The sequence below is a fragment of the Chionomys nivalis genome, chromosome 8 (genome assembly GCF_950005125.1).
Source record: "Chionomys nivalis chromosome 8, mChiNiv1.1, whole genome shotgun sequence".
Taxonomy (NCBI): Eukaryota; Metazoa; Chordata; class Mammalia; order Rodentia; family Cricetidae; genus Chionomys; species Chionomys nivalis.
Genome location: NC_080093.1, coordinates 19,799,384 through 19,815,786, shown reverse-complemented (window position 1 = coordinate 19,815,786; position 16,403 = coordinate 19,799,384). Strand labels below are relative to the sequence as shown.

Here is a 16,403-nt window from a genome sequence, read left to right as displayed (position 1 = left end):
TTTAAGTTACTCTTCTCTTCTCCTCACATCTCATTGGAGCCAGAGCGCTGTTTTGTTTCCATATTAATAGCAGCTGATAAAGTCAGGACACTTAGCTGGAAGGAAGGGTAAGGTTCTAAATGTGTTCCTTGCTCTACTTGGCTCCCTTCTTCCTTTCTCCTCCTTTCGGAATATATTGCATTGTGTTTGTTCCTTTTTCTTTTGCCCAGTGCTGCATCAGTTTGGCTATTGGAAATAAGGAAGAACATGCCATACTTCTCTGTAATTTCTTTCTGTACTTCGGAAAGAAGGCGTTGGTGCTCCTGGGGACCTCAGTCCTAGAAGTAAGTGATGGGAAAATGTAAATAAACCAGATTTAAACTGTGTATTCGATAGAATTGGGGTGAACTAGAGAGTTTCATGGGCAAACGTTTGTGACTTGGGGATAATGGTGGTTCACCAAAGTCCTGCAGGGCAAAGAATAGGGTCTTTTTTTTCTCCTTGTGAAACAGTGCTGCTTGATAAAGCCACTGGCACTATTATATTACATCATTCAACAGCAGCTGTTTATGGCATATGAGGGTTATGTAGCATCAGTTGCACGGAGCTGCGGCTGCCCTCATCCACCGCCATCGTTCAGTGTTTCAGGTACCACATTGGAAGGCCTTCAACAAACAGGCCAATAGTGTCTTTCAGGGTTTAACCTTACGAGAACTGATCAAAATACATCCTTACCAATGGGAAACATTCTACAACTCAGTTTAGATACTTCTGTATATTCAGAATATATATCCTTCCAGAAGCTGTCCTTTGTAGCTGCTTCTGCTCCTGCGTGGCTGTCTGTCCACATGTCAGCATTCCAGTCTTGCATTATGTCTTGTTGCTCCTGTTTTGCCACATGTCTTACTTCCTAATATCCCTTGCCATGGCTCATCATTTGTCAACTTTGTTAATGGCCCATTGGTCCCCTGCTGTAGCTGTAGGTGCCACGAGGTGGCAGTAAACACACTCGATCTCAATAAATACATAAATTTGTATTCAGGAAGGAACACCATAGGAGGCTAGTTTCACCTGAGTTCTGTGGTTCGGGTGACACCCCCTCTCACTATGGAGAGGCATAGAGAAGAACAAGAGCTCTGGGTCAGACACTGGGGACGTCAAGGCACACAGAGCAGTGTGACTGGGTTCGAGACAAGTGTTAGCACCCAGTAGCTTTCCTTAGGTAAGAGCTCAGCTTTGTTCACCTCTCAGATCCTAACCTCTGCCCAGAAGTGTAATACTGCCTCTCGCGGCCACTGTACCTCCTTAAGCTCCGACTTCCCACTAAAGAGGGGCAAAACAAATGTTCCTACCTCACAGAATTGAGAGCGGATTAAAAGGAAAGTCAGTGTGAATCTTAGCTTAAACAATAAATGTTAAATATTATTATCATTACTTGAATTATTTATTTTTCACTAAGAAAGTGTCATCACTAAAAAGATACATGTAGAGCAAAATAACTATTGTGAAAACCTTTCAAATTGCATTTATTATTGAGAAGGTGCACGACCTAGCACACGTGTGACGGTCATGGGAAAACTGTGGAGTGCTTTCTCCTTCCGCCTTCAAACAGGTCCCATAACTAGTTCTTAGTATCTTTCCTAAATAAATATTTGTTATTATTAGTGTGGTTATGGGGGAACAGCATGCCAAGGTGCACACGTGGAGGTCAGAGGAGAACTCCGTGGGCTTGTCCTTGCACTTCTACGTGAGCTCCCAGGATGGAACTCAGGTCACTAGCCTTGCTCGGCAAGTGTCTTCACCTGCTGAGCCGGCTCCCAGCCCTGGGCTTCTAATTCATTAGGTTGTCTTCCTGTATACTTTAGCTTCTAGTTCCCAGCCTTGCTTTCAGTTTAGTGGATTTTAAACTCCTTTAATAATTCCCTCTTAGTCTTAGGCCAGTTTATCTTCCCTTACTCTGCCTGGTATTGAGTCTCCAAGTATATTCTAACCAAAGTGAGGCCCCACAGCTCTTTTGTGTGAATCAGACAAAAGTGACCCTGTCACAGATTGCTGTTGGATTTACTAGACCGTAGTCTGTTAGAAAGTCATCAAAGTGTACTGATTTTGTTAGAGTAATAAATTTTATTGCCATCAGTGTACCCTACAGAACTCCCAAGGGTGGTACTGGGTCACAGGTTTTCTGAATTTAAATCGTCATACTACTTGGGTCTGAGGATTTCTGGAACTTTCTTGGTTTGGGTATTTTTGTTTTTTCAGAGGTATTGCTTATTTGTTTTGTTTTTGCTGCTAGGTTTTTAAACCCCCAAGGAAACTTTTAAAGTTCAGAATAATTATTACATAATAATTATAGAAGGTAGTAAAAAATACAGCAAATATGACTGAATCTTTTTCCTTATGCAGGGCCATGTGGCTTTTGTACTAACCCAAGAAACTGGAGAGTCTTTGCTTTGGAATCCATCAACAGGGCAGTGTCATAAGCAGTTTGACCCATTTTGCCCCTTGCAAAGTGTGGATTGTTTGTTCAATGATAGAAATGTAAGTGTATGAAGGAAATATTTTGAGTTATTTCTTCACACCATCCTGAGCACACAATAGAATCACCCAGGAACTTAGAAGTGGTGGTTCTCAGAAATCTGTGGGGTCAGAGATCAGGCCATCCTTTACCCTTAAAGCCAGTCTGTAGAGCTTCCAAGGATGGCACTACCAAGCTAATGCTGCCCTTGCAGCACCCTGGAACCTGCTTCTCCCCAGGCCTCCCTTGGCTTCCTCCACTTTGTTGAGTACCAGGCTCTAACATCTGCACCATTTTTAGCCACCATGGGTTTTGTGTTCCCATGGGATTACACCGATATTTTGTTTATGTATTTATAGGTCTGGTTTAATATTCAACAAAACAATACACCAATGGCTGTGCATTTTGACTACTCAAAAGAAAGCTTCTGGAAACAGTTGCTGCCAAAAGACTTCCCGGGGACAAAAGCCCAAAGTGTACAGGTAAATACTCTTTCAAGTGCACCTGCAGGAGAGTTACTAGTGCTTCTAATCTTTGTCAGTTGTGGCAGCCCCTGGGTGTTGAATTGCTCGGCAATGTTCACCAAAGATGAATCCTCTGCCATCCAGCTTATATTTGTTCTACTTTGACCCCTTTCCTGTATCTGCAGAAAAAAAGAATTTGAGAAAAGAAAATGTCATCTTGAGTGTTATATAGATCTTATAACCTTTGTAATGTTCAACATGGCATAGTAGGTTTTTATGTCTGGTGATGATCAAATATAAAAAATTGATAAATAAAAGTGCTTCTCTGGATTCCAAAACATAGAAGTTATCTTGTGGACTGAAAACAGTACATAAATAGGACCGGTGAGTGGGGCTGAAGCAAGGATGGCAGCAAGGTCTAAGACCACTTCAGCAAGAGAAGGAGCTAGAGCAGGCATCCCACCCCCCCGAAACCAAGGACAAGGATGGAATAAGATGGGAAGAAAAAGCCTGGTGTTCAGGAGACTGGAGACCAAAACAGACCCAGGATCTAAATGTTGTGGCCAGCAGATCTGCACTGTGATTACTAGCACTGTCCGGATTGAGGGCTATGGAGTGCCAGAGTCAAGGCAGTTACAAAGTCCACAAACTAGGAGCTATGTGAGCCAAGAGAAAGGGGAAGGAGACAATGAGGGGGGGAGAAGGCGAGAAAAGAATAATAGGCAAAAGATTAATCATAGAAGCAGAAGTTCACGTGTGCGGCCTTACTTTAAGCAGGGAAATACACAAGAAAAAAGATGTGTGATCATACCAAGTGTTAAAAAGCAGAGACCAGGGCAAGTGCAAGCTGCCTGATGCCACGATAAAGTCGAACATCCGCCAGTTTAGCCATCTAGCTCTGTGCCCTGGAGAACCTGCACATGGGGAAAAACACAGCAGTCAGCAGGGAATCAAATGGATGAACAGAATGAACGAACAGCAAGGAATTAGAAACAGTTACAACTTCTAACCTGGTCTGTGGATTGTGAAATATCATACAACGAATTCTCCCACAGCACTGGGAAATGTCTGAACCAGTTTGCACAAGTTCTCATCAGTGCGCGTATTACCTTAGAGTATATGGGTGAATTTGCATATCAGTAGCTCTTCTAGCTCCCCAATTCCAATTCCAATTCCCAGCCAAGGTTGAGAAATGCTGGCCTAGAACTATGCACACCAACAAGAGTGGATGGAAAAGGTGTAATGTAAAGAAAAATGAGGAGTATGTGAAATAAGGCACAAAATAGAAACTCCGTAAATTTGAAAACTACATTGTGTGTATATGTACATATATAACTTCTCTTTTTTTAAATTGATTTTATTGAGCTCTACATTTTTCTCTGCTCCCCTCCCTTCCCCTCCCCTTCAGCCCACTCCCATGGTCCTCACACTCCCAATTTACTCAGGAGATCTTGTCTTTTTCTACTTTCTACTTCTCACGTAGATTAGATCCATGTATGTCTCTCTTAAGGTCCTCATGATTGTCTAGGTTATTTGGGATTGTGATTTGTGGGCTGGTTTTCTTTGCTTTGTGTTTAAAAACCACTTATGAGTGAGTACATATGCTAATTGTCTTTCTGGATCTGGGTTACCTCACTCAATATGATGCTTTCTAGCTCCATCCATTTGCCTGCAAACTTCAAAATGTATTGTATTTTTCTGCTGTGTAGCACTCCCTTGTGTAAATGACCACATTTCCCTTATCCATTCTTCGATCGAGGGGCATTTAGGTTGTTTCCAGGTTCTGACTATGACAAACAATGCTGCTGTGAACATAGTTGAGCACATGTTTTTTTGGTACAATTTAGCATCCTTTGGATATAGACCCAAAAGTGGTATTATTGCTGGGTCTTGAGGAAGGTTGTTTCCTAATTTTCTGAGAAATTGCCGTTCTGATATCCAAAGGGGCTGTACCAGCTTGAACTCCCACCAGCAATGCAGAAGTGTTCCCTTTACCCCACAACTTCTCCAGCATAAGTTGTCATCAGTGTTTTTGATCTTGGCCATTCTGACAGGTGTAAGATGGAATCTCAAAGTTGTTTTGATTTGCATTTCTCTGATGGCTAAGGATGTTGAGCATTTCCTTAAGTGTCTTTCAGCCATTTTAGATTCCTCTGTTGAGAGTTCTCTGTTTAGGTCTGTACTCCATTTTTTTTATTGGATTATTTGTTCTTTTGATGACCAATTTCTTGAGTTCTTTGTATATTTTGGAGATCAGACCTCTGTCTGATGTGGGGTTGGTGTCATTTTGTCTTGTTGACCGTGTCCTTTGCTTTATAGAGGCTTTTCAGTTTCAGGAGGTCCCATTTATTAATTGATTCTCTCAGTGTCTGTGCTACTGGGGTTATATTTAGGAAGTGGTCTCCTGATATACACTTTTATATACACTAGATTTGGAAAGGCATTGATGGAAATGCTAAATAACAAATTCAGGTTAGAGGTCACCTTTAGACTGGAGGGGGAAAGAGCGATATCAGAGAGCAGTATACACAGAAGGACAGATAGTGAGCATAGTGTGCACATGGGCTGACTCCAGGGAAACACTTCCCAGAAGACATCTCCTCAGTGATGCTGGCCTCTTCCCTCTTCAGCTCCAGCTGACCAGACACCACAGAGTCTTCACACAAATGGCCCGGCAGTCCCTCTGAGACTTCACAAACCAGGGTCTTTTCATACAACAGTTGTATCTTCTAAACTCGTACAGAACAGCCCACTGAGCTCTCAACACTCAATGCTTGTCTAGTCCAAAGTTCCAAAGTCCTTCCACAATCAACTCCCCAAAACAACATGGTCAGGTCTCCCAACAGCAACACCCCACTATCCTGGTACCAATTTCTGTCTTAGTCACTGTTCTATTGCTTTCAAGAGACACCAAAGCAACTATTATAAGAGAATGCATTTAATTGGGGGCTGGTTTACAGTTTCAGAGGTTTAGTCCATTATCATCCTGACAGGGAGTATTACAGCATTCAAGCAGACACTGGAGCAATAGCTCAGAACTGTATATTCATAGAGAGTTGTCTTATCTTTGTTCTTTAAAAAAAAAAAAATCTAAAGTAAGGACCAGAAAAGGAGCTCAGAGGTAGAGCACTTGCCTATCAAACTTGAGGCCCTGGGTTCAATTTTCAGTACTGTAAAATAAATAGATAAATAAATAAAATTGAGTAAAAATCTAAACAAATATAGAGGAACCTAATGTTTATTCATGACTGTGTGGCCATATGTTGGGTATGTATTCATATGTCATTCTCCATGATTGTCAATTCAAGGCAACTCATAGTATCAAAAGGAATGCATAGTTCCAGGGGCCAAAGTCAAGAATACCAAGGAGTATAGAATTTTCCCACCTTCAGAGTCTTTCCCCATCTCCTAGGAAACAACCGCTGTCCACCAGGTCCTTGTGCATTCTCCTAAACATTCCCCACGCAGATCAAGCATATGTGTGTATTTTCGTATTTCCTGTTTGAAGTGCCATTTTTAAAAGAGGGAAATGTGCTTATCTTTCTTGAGCAAACCACACATACAGCCTGTACAGTCCATGCTTCCTCTACTACCCTCTAGCCGCGCTGCTGCCTCCTAGAGAGAGCTTTGTGTTTTGTATGTTTTGTTTTTGTCTGTTTAGTTATTTCTTGTCCAGTCAGGAGGTATTCAGTGGTTTTCTGTTGGCGTTGTTTTACATGTAGCTGCCACAAGGTAAAAAACACATCCCTATTCTTTGACCTTACATTTTCAAGGAGGAAAAATAAATAAAAATAAAAAAAAACAATCCGGCCCCCAGCACTAGCCCGTGCTAGAGGTAAGTGCTGCTGCTGAAGGCATGAATGTGAGGGGGGTGATTTTGTTTGTTTGTTCTTTGGGAGCTCACAACAGGAGGAGGGGGGGAAAGTTCTGGGGCTTTAGCAAAGTGTCTGACAAGCTAAGCGAGCAGAACTTGCCTCCTTGGATTTCGGGAGAAAGAATGGCCTCGAAGGGATAGCTAGCAGTGGCCACCTGCAGTGGCCAGGAAGTATCTTTCCAGGAGCTTCCAGAACATCTTGGTTGCTGCATAAACAGAGATGGGTTGAGGGATGAGCAAAATGCTGGTAGGGACTTGAGCCTTAATCTTCAGGGAAGTCAGAAGACAATATCACTACAGGAGGCCATGATCCAATGTAGGCTCTCAAAAGCTTCTGTGACTGTTGGGCTTGTATCTGTAGATTTTTATGGTGCTTGGAACTGAACCCAGGGCTTTGTGCATGCAAGGCAAGCACTACCATTGAGCTGTGTCTCTCTCCAGTCAGTCTCCTGCCCTACCACATCCATCCCAGAATAAGCCTCTCTCTGACCACTATTTTACATGATCAAGAACACACCTTTCTGTGTAATACAAGCACATCCAGACACCCAGAGCCCTTTAGTAACAGGCAACCTTTTAGTAGTTCTGAGGAGCACAAGTTCCTGCAAAGAAAGTTACCTTTGGCAAAACTGGAAAGCCCACAAAACCCCTATCCCACGATTTACCAAGTCAACAGACTGAAGGGACTCATTAATCCACAGGAGTTGCTCCAAGGGTAGATAATGGTTTTCAGGTCGGGAATCAGTCTCCCTGCTCTGTGCGGAGTAGCTGCAGCCCCCTCAAGGTGTCTCTGGAGTTCAGACTGGGACTTGTTCAGCTGTGTTCAGTGGGCCTGAGTCTGCTCTTTACTGTAGTAGCTGTCCAGCCACAGAAGGTGCCAGATTCATCTGGGAGACTTGTCAAAGCACAGAGTTTCTGATTCAGTGGGCGTGAAGGCAGAACTGGGAGTTCACAGTTTTAACAAGTTCCTGTCTGGGTTGGCTCTGGGGACAGTTTGGGAACACAGAGACCTAGCAAGTGCTGTTTCCTTTTTGCACAACTTTCATTCCACTCTGGGGATCACCTGTCTCTATCCTCCAGCTGCCTCTATTTCCAGTTCAGAATACCCAAAGAAGCAACTGCCAAAATCCAGCCCCTTAAAACAACTCTTGTAAATCTCACAAGGAAGGTAGAGCTGGGCTAGCAGGAACTGAGAGGTACACAGAGTTGTATTTGTCAAAGTCCCCAGAAGTGTCAGAGAACAGTGTTGTGAGATCATTCGGTAGTATCAATAAGCATGCCAGAGGGGGCTGGAGAGATGGCTCAGAGGTTAAGAGCACTGGCTGCTCTTCCAGAGGATCTGAGTTCAATTCCCAGCAACCACATGGTGGCTCACAACCATCTATAATAAGATCTGGTGCCCTCTTCTTACATGTAGGCATACATGCCAACAGCATGTTGTATGCATAATAAATAAATAAATCTTAAAATAATAAGCATGACAGATACTTGACTAAAGAAGAAATGAGAATATCAAGTGTCTTACCCATGAAAAGTATTCCTTTCATAACCCTGCTCCCATGATGAGTAAGTAGTATGGAAATCAAAGAAAATGTGTGGTCTTTGTTGGAATTCAAGATTGCTTTTACCTTGAGAGACTAGTTTGGGTCCAGCCTTCCCAGCCCCAGGACTTCAGGGATGACTGGGATCTAAAGGTTTTCTCCAGAATGTTCCTAACTTTGAGCTGTCTACATTTCAGCCTGAAGAAATAGTTTATTCTGACACTAATAAAAGCATGGTGGAAGATCTGAAGAGCAGGTACTGTGTCCTCCCGCTCATCTCTTGTCCGCCACCTCCTAGCCCAGCCTCTCAAAGCGCTCATTAGACTCAGCAACAGAAGCATGAGAAGGGAGATGACAACGGCTAGTCCTGTTGACCCACAGTCTCTTGGTGTTAGCTTTGATAAATGGTCCCTTTACCAACTAAAGAATCCCTTGAAAGGACGGTCGACGTTAACTCTGGGCATCATCGGCCATGGTTGAAACATTCTCAGGGTAGACAGTTGATAAGCTTATAGTAAAGGCAATGCAAAAGCCAACACCTTCTAGAAAGATATGAAGGTGAATGGTCATGACCCTGGTTGTGGTGAAAACATCTCAGCTGGACAGTACAAACACCCGACAGCACTGTCGATCCTGGATGGTCCCCAAACATATACATTCATTGCCTTTTGGGGAGCCTTGATCAAGCCCCAGATGGGCCATAGACTATAGTAGGCCCCACTCCCACTCCACATATATCAGCAGCCTCTGAATCTGACTTCCTGCAGTGTCTCACACTCACACAGCAGGCTGCAATGTAACCTACTGTCAGCCAATCAAAACAGTGTGACCTTAATCATCTTGTCACTTCCTTTCCTTGATCACATACAAGTTCACTCCCATCCCCAGCCATTACTACCCCCTTTGTGAGATAAAAAAAAACAAACCTATTATTAATATTTAGTGTGTATGGGTATTTACCACATGCATGTGTGGTGCACACAGAGGCCAAAAGAGGACTTCAGCTCCTCTGAAACTAGAGTTACAGATGGTTGTGAGCCGCCACACTGGAGCTGGGAGTTGAAACTGGGCCCTCTGGAAGAACAGCCAGTGTTTTTAACTGTTGAGCCATTTCTCCAGCCCCCATTTCCCAGGAAAGAAAACAAGGAATAAACGCAGTAGGGAAAGGGTTCCCAACTAGTGTGCATTAGAATTGCTTCCAGAACTACTTATACTACAGGCTCTAGGGGCCCAGACTCCACTTGCATCATTATCAGAAGGTGAAGCATTCAGATGTCAGCCCCATTGAGGCCCACCTAACACTTTAGCCAACATACTATAAACTTGGGAGTTGCACTATAAACTCAATTGAGAAGAGACTTTCAGTAGCTTCTCTATAACAACCTACAGATTCAACACCACAAGGTCATCTCACACACAGGACCCCGTGAACCAGCTTATACCCTTCTCCCTTTTCTTAGCATGGTTCCACCAGGTACTATTACAGGGCTGGTCTAAATCTCTGCTCCTGTGGAATGACATTCTAGGGTAGGTGGGTGGATGTGACTGCCACATTTAGTCCCTTGCCTCCTTTCCTCCCAAGTCCACACCCTGAATTAACTGCACTAATAATTCCACTCCGGCTAATACCCCATACATACCAGATATCTGATTTTTTAAAAGGCTATTTCCTGGAAACACTATGCCCTTTGCAAGGGACAGGTAAAATATCAGCCAGTAATCACATGACAGGTGCTATGAAGTAGCAACTGCTATACTTGGATTTCTGGAAGGGATAAATACATTTAGCAGACTTAATTTCTGGCTATGCATGGAGGCTTCTGGCCTTCCTGAACCAACAAGAGCCTGCCTCTCCTTACCTAATGGATCAGTGTCAATCATAGCTGGCACCCCTTCCTGTAAATCTCAAAAGTTTCCTTCTCATTCATGAAGTGACAAAGTTCTTGTGACATTTATTAATGAGTCACAATTAGTCACAGAGTTATCTCTGCCTTCTTACCGCAGGCTGGAAAGGGCACTGAAGTGTAAAATGATGGAATGGCGGCCTAAACACCCGACACGCTGGAACCGACAGTGCACGTCTGTCCTGCGGCAAATCCTTCCTAAACTAGAGTTTTACACGGGAAGTTTTGCCTCATTTGAAGACAGTGAGTTAGAAAGGCTGCTCCAGTTTTACTGGGTTTGTATATGGTTTAATGTGTAAATGGTATTTGGTTTTACTGGGTGTGTATATGGTTTAATGTGTGAATGGTATTTGGTTTTATCCTGTTGTTAACTGGCAAATAGTAGCAATCTGAATTATCACTGACATGCCTCTTTTCTTGCTCACCAGAGACAGGTGAGTTGGAAATCCAAAGAATAAATCTCTCCCTCTAGTACCCAGGGGGCTAGATGTCTCCCAGGAGAACTCCCTGCGAGAAAGAAGGATCTTGGGAGTTGAGTACCTCAACAGTCAGGGAGGGCACCATCCATTCAGGAATAAGGAGGAAGTTGTTCTTATTTTTCTCTATTTTAACAGAATTTGGGATTAAAGAAATTAATAAAATATAGTTAAATTTAAGCCAAAGTTTAAAGCTTAGCGTTTCTATGTAATAATATCAAACTAATAATGCATAACAGACAATAATTAGGTCAAGACTGAACCCTTCAGCCTGGATTCTATTTACTTAGAGAACAAATATTCAAAACTCAACATTACATGCATGGCATTTTCTTAGAACAAACTGTGTGTTTTACGACACATAAATGGTGAACTCTGAAGAGAGAAGTCCTCTCTGAAGCTAGGAAACTGAGAAATGATCTCCAGTAACCTACTGACTGGGTTCTGTATCATTGTTTCTGGGCAAGAGAAGTCCGGGAAACTTCAGTTACCTCTGTATGCAAATTTCTGCCAATCTTATGTCCACTCTGGACCTTGACACCCAGCCTCACCTTTTACCATCATCAGTGCGTTGATGCCTCCCTGGAGAGTGAAGGCATCTCAAGCTCAGCAAGTCCATAAACAAATAAGGTGGACATTTGTTAGTCTTCCTCCCTTCATCCAGCAGCGGTGGTCCCTCATACACCCACCTAGTCTTTAGGAACTAGTCCACTGGGCTTTAGAAACTCCAGTTTCCAAGGGTGAAAAGCTTCCCCTCTATCACCCAGGAAGCTAGATGTTTCCCAGGAGAACTCAGAGAGAGAGAGAGAGAGAGAGAGAGAGTGAGAGAGAGAGTTGAGTACCTCAGCAGTTAGGGAGGATACCATCCATTCAAGAATAAGGAGGAAGTTGTTCTTACTTTCGTTTTTAATAGAATTTGGGATTAAAGAGATAAATACAATACAGTTAAATATAAGCTAGGGTTTAAAGCTTGGAGTTTCTATGTGAAAATATGAGACTAATAATAAATAGTAGACAACAATTGGTCAGCACTGAGTCCCGCAGCCTGTAGTCAGATCCTATTTCAGTCATTCACAGGTTTCAGCCTAGGTGAAGTCACTAACCCAGCCATACCTTTTGTCCCATTGGTAACAGGAGTCAAAATAGTTACCGTTTTGTGGTCATGGTGAGGATTGAGTTTTTACTTAATATTTCACTCAAAGTCTAGTGTTTAGAAAATGCTAAACATCATTTCCGTTCTGTGCTAGGAAACAGTAAAGATACAGTTGAGCGCCTTCACAGAGGGGACGGGCTAGAGGAGACCAGAAAATACAAATGATGAAATGTTAGGTGAGCTGGAGAAAGGGCAGTGCCCACGGGAAAAGCACGTGATGTGAGCAGATTTAAGGATGAGAAAAACCCACCCAAGGGAAGCAACGCAAGGCTGAAGAAAGGGTTCATGGCTGTCACCTGTGTGCTATTAAGTAATATTACTGAGACCACATTCCTTCAATAGTCTATCACACAGTAGTGACTCGGTATAAACACGACTGTTGAATAAACCCCTCAAAAGCTCCACTTAAATCCCTCCTGTGTAGGACCCCCATTTCCATGTTGGCAGTTCCAAGTTTGTTCTGTGTCAGCTGTACGGATTCTGGCGTCAAACAGCCCTGGCTGTTCTCTAGGCAGTCTGTAGAGCGGGGGTGATGACAGAACTTACTTTATAACGTTATCTGTGGCTTATTTAACACGATATCTACAGTGTCAAAGCCACTCACGAACGCCAGTTATTGTTCAAACTGCCACATCAGTAAGGCTTCTGAGATCTCTCTGCAGATGGTAATTCTGACTTCCTCTAGGCTGTAACGTGCCATTGTGTTGTTCTAACCTCATCCAGGTCACAGGATTTCCCATCCAGATGCCCTACACAGATGTCCAGTCAGTCATTGATGCCGTCTACCAGACTGGAATTCACTCTTCTGAATTTCCCCAGATGGAATTTGCTTTAGCTGTGTACATTCATCCATACCCAAACAACATATTATCCGTGTGGGTCTATCTGGCGTCCTTAGTCCGCTATCAGTGAGCGGGAAGAAGGGGAATGCAAAGCACTGTGGTTCCTAGATCCAAGCTGTCCTGTCCACCTTGAGATTTTGCTGTTTATTTTCAAGATCACCAATGCTGGACATAATTAGGATTCCTGAGTAGAGCTGGGAACTAGGAAGACCCCATCAGTAACCCTTCTTCAGACTTTGAGGGTAAGTTTAGATATCTCCTTACCAACCCACCTCTTCTCGGAGCTCCTCGGGCAGTCTGGCTGCTTTGTGTACCAAAGTCTACATTAGATCTCATTCTGGAAAGGAAGCAGTTCTGGCCTGCTCAGTCATGGAGGTCATGTCATCTCCATCAGAGCCATCTTGAAAGTCTTATTAAGAATGAAGATTCCCCGATCACCAGGACTTCTCAAATTGGAAGCGCTGAGAGGAGAACAGTATTTTCAACAAGCTCCCAGGCTACTGTGATCCCCTGTTGTGTGGAAACCTGACTTTGTAGAGTTTTGTCAGTTCTAACGAGACGTGGGTACATTTGGTGCTCATTCTGGAACAATTCCAGGTAGAAATTCCCCAGAGGGAACCCTGAGGTCATGTTCCAGTCTGAAAGCCAGCAGTCTCCAGATGTAAGAAAAGCCAGAAAACACCTATGTCCCAGCTTAAAGAAATTAAGCAAGAGGAAATCCCTCTACTGGATTGGGGGAGGGCAATCTTGTGATCCTACTCAAACCTCCAGCCAGCTGCATGAGGACTGCCCACACTCAGGAAGGCAGTCTGCTTTACTCGGTTTAACAAGTCACAGATTCGCCAATCCAGCGCTGCCTTCGCATGTGTATATAGGATGCTTGATCACGGGGGATCCTGTCCATTCTAACCAGAGGTAAAAATGTATGTAAATTTTTAATTTTGGAGTACTCACTGGTAAACTGCATATTCTAAATACTGCAAATGTTTGGGCCCTATTTTTGAGAGTAAAGACTCTCCTTAAGAACCTGCAGCATAGTGGCTGGGCAATAGCATTGGGATCTTCCATAGCAAGTTCACTGCAGGTGTGATCTGCCGCTCCTCAACCTCTCCAACTGCCGAGGGTCAGGTGTTTAGCGAAGGATGACAGGTGTCAACGCACTGAGTCCAGTTAATGAGCTTCTCCAAATCTAAATGGGAGACGATGGTGCTGTAGGCAAAGATCCTGGGTGTGAAGACTTAAAGAGTACACAGGTGTAAATTTGTACCAAGGAAACAAGAACAGGGCCCAGGTTTTCTGGCCTCTAGCATTTGATATCCAAAAGAATCTGATAGAGCCCGGAAGAATCCTGAATGCTCAGTAGACTAGAATGTAAGACAAAAACAAGGTGCACAATATACCATGGAGTCAAGTACCATTGTACACACAGAATGAGGCAAGGGTTACATCTGTGCATTGCTATAAAGGCCTGTGTGTTTCTGAGAAGGTACAATAAAAGGCGCAGCAGTAACGGTGCCTCTGGGAAGAAGTGGGTCCCCGGAGGAAGGAATCTGCTGGTTCTTACCACTTCATATTGGTTGAATATTTTGTCTTTTGCATGCATTTATTTAAAAGTTTTTCTTTTAAGCGCAATTTAATTGTTCAATTAAATTTACTTTTTAAACTTTTAAATACACTTTAGGTATGTGATTTCCAAAGTTTTGTTTTTGTGGTACTACAGCTTGAAACCATTTGACAGCATTTGATTAACACAAGCATCAAGTATAGAAAGCTTCATGAATAATCTCCTCTGTGCGTTCGGATGTTAGCGTCTATGCTGCCAGAGCATGGCGGCTTCCTACTGCCCAAAGTTCCTAGAGTTAGGGAATCCTCTGAGAATCTGGTCTCACCCCATCTCCGGCCAAGCCAGCCTTTTGTGCCTTAGGCTGCAACCCACCTGTACTTCCCTCTCTTTGATGGGTGGGTGCCTTGCCCTTCTAAGTTTTATACCTTTGCTGGTCACTTCCTAGGTTTGTCCTCCATTTCCCTTTCAGGTGTGTTTTCTCCCGAGAGCCCTTCCACATTTGCTGTCCCCACTCTGTCGGGCACACCCACATAGATAGCGGCCACTTATTTCCCCTCAGACCTTTGCATGGCTCCCGGATCATAAGACAAGGTCCACCTTTCTACCCTTGTTTCCCTCACAGCTCCTGTTACCATGAGGTATGGATTTATTATTCATTTATTGTGAGTAAACTAGGAGAAAACAGAGTTCAGTTAAGTAACTGCTTCGTACCCAGCTAAATGAATAAAGAAATAGTAAGACTAAAATTTGCCTCTTAGGAATGGAAGACCACCAGAGACATACACAGGCATTAACAAGAATGGATATTGCCATCTTATGACAGGCTATTGAAGTCTAGAAAATAATACATGATTTCCCAACCATATCTCCCTGTAAACAACGTCTTCAAACTAGAGACTGCAGGACAACCGGTTACAGGCGATTACCGTCTGTGGCCCACTTTTCTGAAAAGGTTAAGAAAGGCCTAGACTCTAAATCATTTGGAAGCCAAATTATCGCCATAAACCTTCTCAGTAGTCATGAATTGGAAATGGGGGATGTGGGTACTATTTAAATACCATAAATACATGGAAATTTTAGCCTGATGTGTTCTCCTCTGCGGGTAGCCTCTTCCTGAGCTGCACTGGGCTAGGCTGGGCCCTGCCAACTTTCATTTGTCTGTTTTCCTCTTCTTGCCAGCAGTTCCTGAACCCCTGCTTTCCCAGGGCATTAGCATTGCCACCCACAGGTCGCTGCGTCCCTCCGGGATGTATGCAAATGCCAGTGCGATAAGCCCGCTCCCGCGACGCGTGCGTGCTCCTCATTTTGTTGAAGCCCCTTATCACCCTTCCTCTTTCTAAACAAAACATTCAAAGGAAGGGGTGCGGTCTCATGATTTCTGTTTAAATACTGAAGTCGCTCTATAGGCTTTGGAAAGTTGGGGGACTACTGTCCCAGCTGACCACCTTACTTTGTGGTGGTCCACCAAACACTTCCAAATACAATTGATGGGGTTTCTGTTACTCACATTCCAGCTCCATCAACACCTTAATCGCTGCTGGAGTGTTTCCAGAGTTTGGGGTTTCTTCATTGACCACCGCAGATAGCCAATTACATTCATTATGTATTTGACAAGCCACGTTACTAAAGATGTTAATTCCACTCACAACTCTTTGAGAATCGCCGAAGCAAATGCAACGAGAAGAACTGAATTAGAGTGCTAAAAGAATACTGGGTTTAGAGTAGGAACTGGAGCAGAGTTTGTCAAGCCAAGCGGCTTAGGGACTGTGGGAACAGCTAAAGTCTATTTGAAAGGGGGCTGGGGGGGGGGGGTGCGGGAGAGGAGCCCCTCTAAGAGAGAGGCAGCGGGCCAGGTCCCCGCTGCCAAGGTTAAGCGCAGGGCCGAGGCGTCGCAACTTTCTTTGCCCGCGCCCGGAACCCATCGAGGAAGGCTCGCTGCAGGTGAGTGGCCGCGGGGGCCGCCAGACTCCAGGGGCAGCCGAGCCGAGCAGCCCGGGCTCTCCGTGCCGGCCGGGCGGGGACCGCCGAGCCGGAGTCGCACCTGGCGCGGCCCGGCCGCCGATTGGCCGGCGCCGGGCGACCCCGCTGTAT

At 44.0% G+C, this 16,403-nt stretch overlaps 1 protein-coding gene across 1 annotated transcript in view; it reads left to right on the top strand.

Moving 5' to 3' along the window:
• Cc2d2b (coiled-coil and C2 domain containing 2B) overlaps positions 1 to 12,818 on the top strand; it is a 77,430-nt gene extending 64,612 nt beyond the window's left edge. Inside the window, exons 29-34 of the mRNA XM_057779277.1 lie at positions 210 to 323; positions 2,383 to 2,517; positions 2,854 to 2,976; positions 8,571 to 8,629; positions 10,378 to 10,552; positions 12,630 to 12,818. Of these exons, the coding sequence (XP_057635260.1) occupies positions 210 to 323; positions 2,383 to 2,517; positions 2,854 to 2,976; positions 8,571 to 8,629; positions 10,378 to 10,552; positions 12,630 to 12,818 (795 nt within the window). The remainder of the gene's footprint in view (positions 1 to 209; positions 324 to 2,382; positions 2,518 to 2,853; positions 2,977 to 8,570; positions 8,630 to 10,377; positions 10,553 to 12,629) is intronic.
• The last annotated feature ends 3,585 nt before the right edge of the window (positions 12,819 to 16,403 follow it).